The sequence below is a fragment of the Camelina sativa genome, chromosome 7 (assembly GCF_030686135.1).
Source record: "Camelina sativa cultivar CO46 ecotype springtype chromosome 7, ASM3068613v1".
NCBI classification, from domain to species: Eukaryota; Viridiplantae; Streptophyta; class Magnoliopsida; order Brassicales; family Brassicaceae; genus Camelina; species Camelina sativa.
The window spans coordinates 22,843,842-22,854,323 of NC_141886.1; the positions used below are offsets into that span (position 1 = coordinate 22,843,842).

Here is a 10,482-nt window from a genome sequence, read left to right on the forward strand (position 1 = left end):
ATTCAGTTTCTTAGTGACATATTTATTCTCTATTAAAAATTCATGATAAAAGTATGAATAATTATTTGTACAACATTTTAGATTGTATTTAAATTTGATTTAATTATTTACGCCGTAACACAATCTATTGTTGGGACCGATAATCTCTAAGAACTTTTTTTTTTTTTGGCTAAACAAAAGGTTTGAAATCCATAATTTCATGAGGTGAAAAAGTAGAACATATTAATGAATTCCTATCACGCCATTTTTGATACTCATCACTCATGAGCTTAAACAATGAACACTCTTCCATTACTACCATATTGTGCACTCAATACAATCTTTTAGACTCATAATTAACAACTACTCAGAGAAAATTAAATAAAGAACTATGGTCCAATCTTGTAGTGAATTCAAAAAGTTTATCTCCAAACAAAATAAAGTAAATTTTCAACTACACCATATATAGAGCAAAAAGAGCCATCAAAGTGATTGACGTTTTTCCTAGCGGGGTAAAAAAACGGCACGCAGTTTGATAAACGTTAGCTTCATCTCTTTTTCTCCGCGCCCATCTAAAAATGACACGTGGCAATCGTGTTCCTCAATGGTCTCTCGAATCCATCGCATCCCGATTCAAAGCTTGATGATAATTTCGTCATCTTCTTCCTTGGAATAACGTGTTTAGGCGTGTACATCAATCACATGGTGGCTTTGTGTAACACAAAACCAACATAAAGCTTCCATACGATTTAGACCCTTGGGGAAGGAAAAAAAAAAAAAAAAATCTGATATTTTTAGACTTTTGTCGATCGCTATTGTAAGATCTGGTCTGGGTCCTCGATTTCGGTGAGTGTTGTCGGGGAAAAAGAAGACCCATCTCTCACTTTAATGCCTCGCACAAATTGAGTCTCTGCTTCGGATCTGATTGTGAATTTTTTACAGCTTTTTTTTTTTTCTGAGCTGTGTATCTTGGTGAGTAAAGCTTTTTGCTTTTGTTTCGGGGTGATTTTACTTCAATTGCGTCATTAAAGTCTGGGTTTTTGATGTATATTGTATTTGTTGTGGAAGCTTTATACTTTTAAGTGAATGTTTAATTCTTTGTTTATGTAATATATGTGTATGACCAATTTCAGAACGTTTCCTACTTTTTGAGCTCTTTGTTCAGTGTTGTTGTTGTTGTTTCTGATCCAGACATGAACCTTTTGGATGTTGATTGCTTTATATATACATTGTGCAGGGAATAAATGGGCAATCCAGGTCCAGACACCGAGAGAAACAAGAATAATGTGGTCACAAGTGTGTTTGATCCTGCAATCTCTAGATTCGTTGGGTTTTCTCAGAAGCTCCAAACCTGTCTTAAGGTGATATACTATGATTGGTTTCACACATGCCTGTGATGTTTGTTTATCTATTAGAGGAGCTGAGAAAAATAAAGCATTTTTTGGTATATTTGTCACAGTCCCAGCTGAAGAATTTGAAAGCTGATAAGCATGGGATTGGTTCTTCATGGAGGCAGGATAAAGAAAGCTCATCGAGCTCAATGCAAATTGATTTGGAGAAACAGTTAGGTATTTGGAGAGAAAACCCTTCGTGGACTGATCAGATACCAGTCATTAAGGTGAACAAGAGACTTCACTCCATCACATGGTTTCTTATCTGTGCCAGTGAGAATCTTGTTGTATAAGAGATAATAACAAGATTCTTTGCAGGTGAGTATTCCAAAAGGATCGCTTTGCAATCTCAAAGCCGAGGTGAATGTTGGTTTACCTCCTGATGCAGTCTACAACATTGTGATTGACCCTGACAACAGAAGAGTCTTCAAGAATATCAAGGTATGTATGTTTTATATTTATCTTGCTCTGTGTAAGATTTAAGCTCCTCTGATTCATTGGCCTCGAAATCATAGGAGGTTATGTCGCGGAAAGTATTGGTAGATGAAGGGTTGAGGCAAGTGGTGGAAGTAGAACAAGCAGCTTTGTGGAGATTTCTCTGGTGGTCAGGGACAATCTCAGTTCATGTCTTGGTGGATCAGAACCGGGCAGATCACTCTGTAAGACCTCTCTGATTACAACAATAGTCTTTTTAAGTTTCTTGAATGGTTCGTGAAACTGGTGGATGTGTTGCAGATGAAATTCAAGCAAGTGAAGAGTGGATTCATGAAGAGATTTGAAGGAAGCTGGCAAGTTAAGCCTTTGTTTGTGGACGAACATATGTGTGATCGTTTGAAGCCGAAAACGTTGGATGAGTATAACCGGTGCACTGGAGGCAAAGGGAGGATCGGATCTAAGGTGACACTAGACCAGCTAATACAACCAGCGATTGTTCCACCTCCACCCATTTCTTGGTATCTCAGAGGAATCACGGCCAAGACGACAGAGATGCTCATCTATGACTTATTGGCTGAGACCACCAGGATCCGTGCAGCTGGAGAAATGGAGGATGGTCACTCGCCGGATGAGCAACGGATTGGGACATCTGGGGACATAAAGGAAAGATGGGCAGCACATAGAAGAACATCAAGGAGACGCCGGAATGACTTGTCTTAAGAGTTAAGCCTCAAGACCATGATTTTGGAAAAAAAATATCTTGAGGATTTTTGAAACAAGCAGCAACAGAATGTTGATATCTATATTCCTTGTTAAAGAGTTTACTGTTACCAATACTGATGTGAAATTTACACAACATTTCGAAAGAAATAACTTCATTCATTTATTTTTGTAAAGAAAGAATTATCTATGCGATGAAAAAGATGAAAAGACATGAATAAGAAAGCAAAAAAATCATATTAATCCAGGTACAATACACGAAAACTATTTAAAAGGGTTCTTCTAGTAAATTTTAGGTACAAGACATCTACTTGCACGATCAGAAACATACACATACCCCAATAGCAAAAAAAGGTTTCAGATAATATTTATAATCTCTTTGCATCCAGAGAGATCCCAACACAGCAGATAGAATCATCTCGATGCAATGCACAATATCTCCCTCATCATGCCTGTGCAAGATGCCACACGAAGGAAAGATATAAGTACCACAGAATACAAATAAACCAATTCGTTAGAATTGTGTGTTTTGAAACTTATGTTACCTTGCCGGCGATGTTGTTGGAGAGCCAGTCCAGACCTTCGTACAGCCCTTCACCTGAAGTGGCGCAGGTGCTCTGAATGTACCTGTAGAAAGCAAAAAAACACACACATAAATCTATTGAACAAACGAAAGATTTCGATTTTTGGAACTTGTTGGGATGTTTATTTACCAATGACGCTGACGGAGAGAGTGCAGGCCAAGCTTATCTGTGATTTCAGCTGCGTTCATCGCATTTGGAAGATCTTGCTTGTTAGCAAACACAAGCAACACAGCATCACGCAGCTCGTCCTGCAATTAAAAAAGTTGCTAAGTATATAGGACTTTCGAATTAACAAAAGTATGAAGAAAGAATCTCTCTGTCTGTAGCATTGGTTACAAACCTCATTCAGCATCCTGTGGAGTTCATCTCTAGCCTCAACAACTCTGTCTCTGTCGTTACTATCCACAACAAAGATAAGACCCTGAGTGTTCTGGAAGTAGTGCCTCCACAATGGACGGATCTGAAAAAGAAGCAAACAAGAGAAAATTTACTTTCAACACTTGTGGACGACACAAACAGATACGAATACTGTAAATGCAGAAATAACTAGATATGGTAGTACCTTGTCCTGACCCCCGACATCCCACACGGTGAAACTGATGTTCTTGTATTCCACAGTTTCCACATTGAATCCTGTTGACAGATTTTTAGTTCAGTCGCTAAACAATCCTAGAGTTTATATATACTCAATAACACAATAAGAAATCAGAATAATAATGTGAAGCTTTTACCAATAGTAGGGATGGTGGTGACAATCTCTCCGAGCTTGAGCTTGTACAAGATAGTGGTCTTACCAGCAGCATCGAGACCAACCATCAGAATTCGCATCTCCTTCTTGGCAAAAAGCCTGCTAAACAGCTTGGCGAAACTCAACCCCATCTTTGCTTCACTGCACAAACACAACAAAAGAACCTGATCAATATCAAAAACCTCATCTACATTCTATATTACAGCGATTTCAATCTCAGAAAATCCTAAAACTTATGCATCTACAATGCCAAATCCAATTCTTATATCCTCTAAGAACCTGATCAATACCAAAAAAGGCCACTAACGAAACATAAAATATAACGAGATCAGCCAGATCCAAACAGAGAATTGAAACATTCCTAAACTTCACGATCTCTCTGACCAGATCTTCAGCTTCTCAGAGGCTATCAGAATCAATCACAACGTCTGAGAAAACGGAAACGAATAGAATAGAAACAGATCCACAGTGTCAGATCGTAATCAGAATCTTCGACATACATACATATCTTGTGAAATCTAAGCGAGCAACGTCAACCTCAATCAAATCAATCACCACAAATTCACAAGAAACACAAAAACGCAATGCATATGAAATCCAATACAGATCTAAGCAGAACCTGATGATCTAAATTGAGAATGTATGAGCATAGCTGAGATCTAGAAGATTCAAAGCTTACCTACGAAGAACGTACCCGAGAGAGAGGAGAGATCCAAATAAATTTTTGAAAGAGAGAGAAGCTTAAGAGAAACGCGACGACGACGGTGAAATTGGCAAGTGAGGAGAGGAATTTTCTTATAAGGAGGAGAGAGGGGTACCGGTTTATACGTCGTATTACACGCCAATTAACGAAATTGCCCATTTCTAGTTTACGCATATACCCTTTTGGAATCTTCGATGACCAGGTGCCCTCCTGGGTGCTCGTCAGTGGATCCTGCAATCTAACCAATTAAAATACGACACGTGAACAATAGCTTCCAAGAAAATTAAAAAAAATCACTATTAGCTCTTTTCTTGAGTTAAAATATATGTTGATGCCGTCTGACCAAACAGAAAATGCAATGTCATTATCAATGTTTATATAAAGATAACATATAGTTATATATAGTTATGAAAATAATTTCTACTTTTTTTAATATGATTAGGGTACCCATATGATTACATGTCTACATCTTTTAATAAATCTTCCATCTTAATCTAGCGTACACCTACAGTCTACCAACTAAATTTACATGATCTGTATATTATTAAACCAACGATTGACACTTTCTAATATTTTTTCTTTTTTGCTTAATGGCATTTTCTATAATATGGTTTTTTCTGTACACTAGTTTTAGGGGTATAAAAGGTAGACAAGTTATTATAGTAATTAGAATCCAGACCCCTCCCCCGCGATGTCATGGGGAAGTATTTTAGAAAAAAAGTAAATAAAATTTAAAACTTAAAATTATATATTATGAAATCATTTGAATGTAATAAAATAATTTGAATATATAAATTAAACATAAACTGTTACTAAAAACACAACCATCAAAATGAAAACTTATAACAAAAAATATTATGTAGAATAGACGCAACTTTGCAAAAAAAAAATATTGTTTAAAATATTATAAATATAAGGTTTTTTATGAAGAATTATGGTAAATCTACAATTAAAAAAATTATTATAACAAAGTGATCCTAACTAAGAATATTGAACTAATTGTTAAAGAGTAAATATAACTTTCTATTAAATAATTATAGTTAAAAACAAAATAATATAAATTTTGAATATTAAATTAGTTTTTAACGAAATTTACGATATATAGACGCAACGCAAAAAATTCTATATTCAGTATTATTAAATTTCTATATTGCTATAATTATTTCTAAAATATTAGTTAGATTATAGAATAACGTTGAATATTAGATATTAATATTCAAATTACTTAGATTTAACATAAAACGGAAAAATTTGTTTCAACGAACAATGATTTGTTAGTTATTGATGAAAAGACAAATATATAGAAAGTTCAAAAGACATGACTATTTAAATAGGCACACCTATTAGAACGAAAAGTTGTGATGAAAAAATATGAATAAAATATAATGAAAAGACATAACTCTAAAATGAAAAGATACAACTGTTTGAGTTTTAAAAAAGGAATAAAAACAATTTTCTTACAAAAAAAATACTAAGCAAAATTGCAACTCTTGTTCGTATTTATTCAGATTGTTATTCTTATTTTTAAATATTAAACTAATTATCTAACAAAAACTTACGATAAAAATAGACGCAACTGTAAATTCTATATTAAGTTGTATTAAGTTTCTCTATCGCTATACTCATTTCTAAAATTTTAGTTAGATTATAGAATCACGTTGAATATTAGATAATAATATTTAATTATTTAGATTCAACATAAAATGGAAAATTTGTTTCAACGAACTTGTTAGTTACTGATGAAGAGACAAATATAAAGAGACTTTAAAAGACATGACTATTTAAATAGACACACCTATTAGACCAAAAAGTTGTGATGAAAAGATATAAATAAAATATTGTAAAAAGACACAACTTTACAATAAATAGATACAACCGTTTGAATTAAAAAAAGCTATGAAAAGGTGCTACGAAAAATCTCAAATATTATGTCTGCACTTGATTTCACCTAATAACTCATATAAACTGATTTTAAATAAAAGACATCTTTCTTATCATATTGAGAAGTCAAATTCAAAAATTCACTATATAATCCATCTAACTCTTAAAAAAAAACTCTAGGTATTTTCATGAATTTTTTATATTTAAAATTAACTAAAAGTTAAAAGTTGTAAATTAGATTCGTCATTTCAAAAATCTTTTGTTAAATCAAGAATTTGAGAAATATTTTTACTTTTAAAAGAATGAATGCCAAAGAATAATTTAGAAAGCTGTTAAAACTGTTGATATTGAAATTTTATATTATTTTGTGTCATGACAAAAAAATGAAAACAGTTCAAAAAGACAAATATATCTAGATTTCAGAAGATATGAATATTCGAATAAACACAACTTTACAGTGAACAGTTGCAACTTTACAAAAAAAACCGTTACAATGAACAATCACAACTTTTTGTAAAACACACAATTTAATTTTTCTACAGATTTTTTTTAAAAATATCCAAAATGTATGATTGAAGAAACACAAATTTTGGTGGCATCTATTCAGATTGGGTTTAAATATATTGAAAAGTCAAATCCAAAAACTCACTATGTAATCCATCTAAATCTTGGAAAAACACTATCTATTTTCATTAAACTTTTATATTTAAAATTAACTAAAAGATGTAAATTAGATTCATTATTCCAAAAATCTTTTGTTAAATCAAGAATTAGAGGAATTTCTTCATTTTTAAAAGAATGAATGCTAGAAAATAATTTAGAAAATGTAAACCGTTAAGAATGAAATTTTAGTTGATTTTGTGTCATGGCAAAAAAAATGAAAACATTTCAAACAGACAATTATATATATATATATATATATATATATATATATTTCAAATGATATGAATATTCCAATCAACACAACTTTACAGTGAATAGTTGTAACTTTTCATAAATAACTGTTTTAATGATCCATCACGATTTTTTAGAAGATATCCAAAAAGTACGATTGAAAAAACACAACTGTTAGTCGCATTTATTCGGATTCTTATCAGTATATAGATTAGTGCAAAATAATTATTAGACTTTTAAGAGTAATTTAACTAATAGATTTGGAATTGCGACTGAAGAAGAAGAAACAAACCAGAATGGTGATCCAAGAAACGCCGCCGTTTCGCTTGACTCTTATAAGAGTAATTAAATTAGTAGGTATATCATTGGTTTAGCTGACGTTTAGCTCGGTTTACCAACAAATTATATCCGGGATTGCTACCCAATTAAACTCCAAAAATTATATAATTGGATATAAATACGATTTAAAAGTTCAAAGCATATCATTATATCAAGTATTCTAGAAAAAAAATGATGGTAAAAAACATTGCTGTTCTCAAATATATTATATGATATATGATGTCTATCCATTTTCTCAAGTGCTGCTATGCATGACTACTACTTGTTTTTTCTTTGAAGGTTGTTGAAGATCCTGGTTGAGTTGAATTATGCGACCGTGATCTTGCACTTGGATGGAAGTGAAACACCAAGTAGCCTCCTTAGATCGTTGTAGGTTTGGGATATAACGCCATCATCTACCACAACACCTTGCACAACCTCCACTTGCACCACTTCAAGGCATTCCGACTCCCCAATCAATTTCTTCAAGTCTTCCAACTCTTTAACGGTTCCTCCATAACCAAGAACACGCAACACCTTCACCTGGGATGGATGAATGGTCACATACCCTCTGTAACTATCCAGCCCCTGGAGAAGAAGCATGTGTAAGGGATCAACCACTAAGTCCCTATCCCTGTCTCTCTTTATATATATATACTATTCGTTTCATGGTTTTGCTAATGATATATATACCTGGATGATTAGACTTTCCAGCTTTGGACACTGCTCAAGCAGATATGGCAGCAGTCTCCAACCTCGTTTATTCTTACTCCCAAAAGACAAGCTTACCAGATTGTTGAACACCGGTACAAGTATTCCACGTTTAACACATCGAAAAATCACCTGAAACACACACACACACACACACACTTAGAGAGAATGTCCAAGCTCTTTACAAAGTTGCAAAGAAAGAAAAGAAAGTGGCAAACTTACATCAACAGAACCGGGAGAAAGATGCAGGGTCTCCACGTTGCATATCCCTTCAATGAGATTTGATACATCAGGCCTCTCGATTCTTTTAGAATAACGAATATCCAGCTTAGCTTCCACTAGGGAAGCCAAGTTAACTTGTTCGTATATAGCCAAGGCATAATCGGAGTAGTCCAAGGACACAAGACTTGGGGCGTCAAATGACATAATACTATAAGGACCAATTTCAAGCTCACAATCGTAGTGAACTGATAGCTTCTTGATGCTCCGACTCGATATGCAGTATGGGAGTGCTTCGAAGTACTTGTGACGTACGACTAAATCCTCGAGCACTGGACAACCAGGAAGAAGCACATGACACAGATCTTCATATTCAAAAACGACCGAGTCCAAGAAGAGACTCTTAAGTGCTTGAAGAGACAAATCTGGAGGAAACTTTCCAAAAGAAATTCGTGTCCCCAGTGTCAGCTTAACCAATGTCCTGCTCATGAAGAACTCATAAGGCAGCAAGATGTCACCATAGGTAGGCTCAATACTAACGTCAAGCTCCACTACACCACGCTCTACGGCATTACGTATCCAGGGGTACATATGATCCATCTCACTGTCGTCGCCAATGTGATATTTTAACGAGAATTTCTTGAGCGGAGAAGCGCATTGCAAAGCCAGTGTTCTGTCGACAAAGTTCCTGAAGCACTCGCGGATCTCGTCCCTCTCTCGCTTACCATCTTCCGGTTGCAGGAAGACAGAATTATCAAAATCGAGATTGTGTACCAATGCAAACAGATCCCTCCACTTTTTCGAGAGAAGAGATGTTGAAGCAGCCAGTTTGGTCGGAACTCTGGACAAGATGTCGCCCAGAACCTCATGAGGGAGCCAGCTGATTGCATCTTCGTAGCCAGTATCCAACTTTTTGGTATCCATAGAGTGACAGAAGCAATCTCTTCCTTAAAAGTTATAAGTGCCTGAAACATGAAGTGAGTGATTCAGCTGCTGGATAAAAGCCAGCCATAACGCACCAAACGAAAAAAAAAAAAAAAAAAAATTGGATATTTCTAAAACCTAGCGAGAGCTCAAAAGCAAAGAAGAGAGAAGTTCCACAAACCATGAAAGACAGATTTCACAATTACAAAAAATTTGAGCACGCAACTAGACGATGAATTAATACGAAAAGCTAAAGGTTCAAGCTTTATTCAAAGGAAGATTCGAGCTCGAGTAAACACGAGAAAACCGATTAGTATCAAACTACTACAACAGCCTCATTGCAAAACCAGTCTAGCTATAATCTAGTGGAAGCTCAAAAGAACAACAATTTAAGCGCTTGTAAGAACCCAGAGGAAATCTTAAGGGAACAGAGATCATAGAAGATTCAAATCCTACAATTGCAATTAAACAATGATGGTTCCACGAAACTTACAAAAGGGTAAAAGCTTCAACCTTTTCGTTTACCGATTGAATTTGAAAGTTCTGGCTTTCTCGCAAGACTAATATATATATATATATATATATATATATATATATTGATACAGTATACTTATTAGATCGGCGCTAGGGATGTCAAACGGCACTATGTATACAGAAATCGGCGCTAGGGATGTCAAACGGCACTGTGGGCTAGACCAGTCCAAATTATAATGGTCCGGTTATGGTTAGTGGTTACACTCAAAATTGAACTGAAGCGGTTCAAAAAACAATTTACCAAGGTTTCTTAATTTGACAAAACTTGTTTTTTTTTTCATTTATTTTCTTTTCCTCAAAATTGAAAATTTTCTTTTTCCTAAAAACAAAACAGTGGAATAAATATATTATAGTTTATTTTCCTTCTAAAAATAATAATTTCAATGTGTACATGATTAAAAATGTCAAATGGCAAAAACTAAAAAATATGCAAAAGATATA

General features: G+C 34.3%; 3 protein-coding genes across 8 annotated transcripts; 1 reads left to right on the top strand and 2 right to left on the bottom strand.

Annotated features, from left to right (window-relative positions):
- The first annotated feature begins 469 nt into the window (after positions 1 to 469).
- Positions 470 to 2,687, top strand: LOC104701686 (uncharacterized). 2 transcript variants are annotated; one of them, XM_010417424.3, is made up of 6 exons: positions 470 to 951; positions 1,217 to 1,340; positions 1,439 to 1,597; positions 1,689 to 1,811; positions 1,886 to 2,029; positions 2,106 to 2,687. In XM_010417424.3, the coding sequence occupies exons 2-6, from the start codon at positions 1,224 to 1,226 to the stop codon at positions 2,523 to 2,525; spliced, it is 963 nt and encodes a 320-aa protein (XP_010415726.1). In that variant the 5' UTR covers positions 470 to 951; positions 1,217 to 1,223; the 3' UTR covers positions 2,526 to 2,687. The 2 variants fall into 2 exon arrangements, with proteins under 2 accessions (XP_010415726.1, XP_010415727.1); XM_010417425.3 differs by having other exon boundaries at positions 470 to 825.
- Positions 2,688 to 2,743: 56 nt separating this feature from the next.
- Positions 2,744 to 4,721, bottom strand: LOC104701687 (ADP-ribosylation factor 2-B). 5 transcript variants are annotated; one of them, XM_010417427.3, is made up of 7 exons: positions 4,552 to 4,721; positions 3,841 to 3,998; positions 3,672 to 3,742; positions 3,450 to 3,569; positions 3,239 to 3,357; positions 3,071 to 3,152; positions 2,744 to 2,977 (listed from the first exon to the last, which is right to left on the bottom strand). In XM_010417427.3, the coding sequence occupies exons 2-7, from the start codon at positions 3,986 to 3,988 to the stop codon at positions 2,972 to 2,974; spliced, it is 546 nt and encodes a 181-aa protein (XP_010415729.1). In that variant the 5' UTR covers positions 3,989 to 3,998; positions 4,552 to 4,721; the 3' UTR covers positions 2,744 to 2,971. The 5 variants fall into 5 exon arrangements, with proteins under 5 accessions (XP_010415729.1, XP_010415728.1, XP_087315290.1 ...); XM_010417426.3 differs by having other exon boundaries at positions 4,537 to 4,721; XM_087459164.1 differs by lacking the exon at positions 2,744 to 2,977 and adding an exon at positions 4,219 to 4,285 and having other exon boundaries at positions 3,062 to 3,152; positions 4,537 to 4,649.
- Positions 4,722 to 7,763: 3,042 nt separating this feature from the next.
- Positions 7,764 to 10,063, bottom strand: LOC104701690 (F-box/LRR-repeat protein At3g60040-like). The gene is made up of 4 exons (XM_087459161.1): positions 10,001 to 10,063; positions 8,587 to 9,548; positions 8,347 to 8,496; positions 7,764 to 8,241 (listed from the first exon to the last, which is right to left on the bottom strand). The coding sequence occupies exons 2-4, from the start codon at positions 9,505 to 9,507 to the stop codon at positions 7,981 to 7,983; spliced, it is 1,332 nt and encodes a 443-aa protein (XP_087315287.1). The 5' UTR covers positions 9,508 to 9,548; positions 10,001 to 10,063; the 3' UTR covers positions 7,764 to 7,980.
- Between the last annotated feature and the right edge of the window lie 419 nt (positions 10,064 to 10,482).

Coding starts and splice junctions, on each gene's coding strand:
- LOC104701686 (XM_010417424.3), top strand. CDS start 1,224: ATGGGCAATCCAGGTCCAGACACCGAGAGAAACAAGAATAATGTGGTC. Junction 1,341..1,438: donor AGCTCCAAACCTGTCTTAAG/GTGATATACTAT, acceptor TATTTGTCACAG/TCCCAGCTGAAGAATTTGAA. Junction 1,812..1,885: donor GAGTCTTCAAGAATATCAAG/GTATGTATGTTT, acceptor TCGAAATCATAG/GAGGTTATGTCGCGGAAAGT.
- LOC104701687 (XM_087459163.1), bottom strand. CDS start 3,988: ATGGGGTTGAGTTTCGCCAAGCTGTTTAGCAGGCTTTTTGCCAAGAAG. Junction 3,570..3,671: donor ATGTCGGGGGTCAGGACAAG/GTACTACCATAT, acceptor CTTCTTTTTCAG/ATCCGTCCATTGTGGAGGCA. Junction 3,153..3,238: donor TCTCTCCGTCAGCGTCATTG/GTAAATAAACAT, acceptor TGCTTTCTACAG/GTACATTCAGAGCACCTGCG.
- LOC104701690 (XM_087459161.1), bottom strand. CDS start 9,507: ATGGATACCAAAAAGTTGGATACTGGCTACGAAGATGCAATCAGCTGG. Junction 8,497..8,586: donor TTTCTCCCGGTTCTGTTGAT/GTAAGTTTGCCA, acceptor TGTGTGTTTCAG/GTGATTTTTCGATGTGTTAA. Junction 8,242..8,346: donor TGGAAAGTCTAATCATCCAG/GTATATATATCA, acceptor CTTCTTCTCCAG/GGGCTGGATAGTTACAGAGG.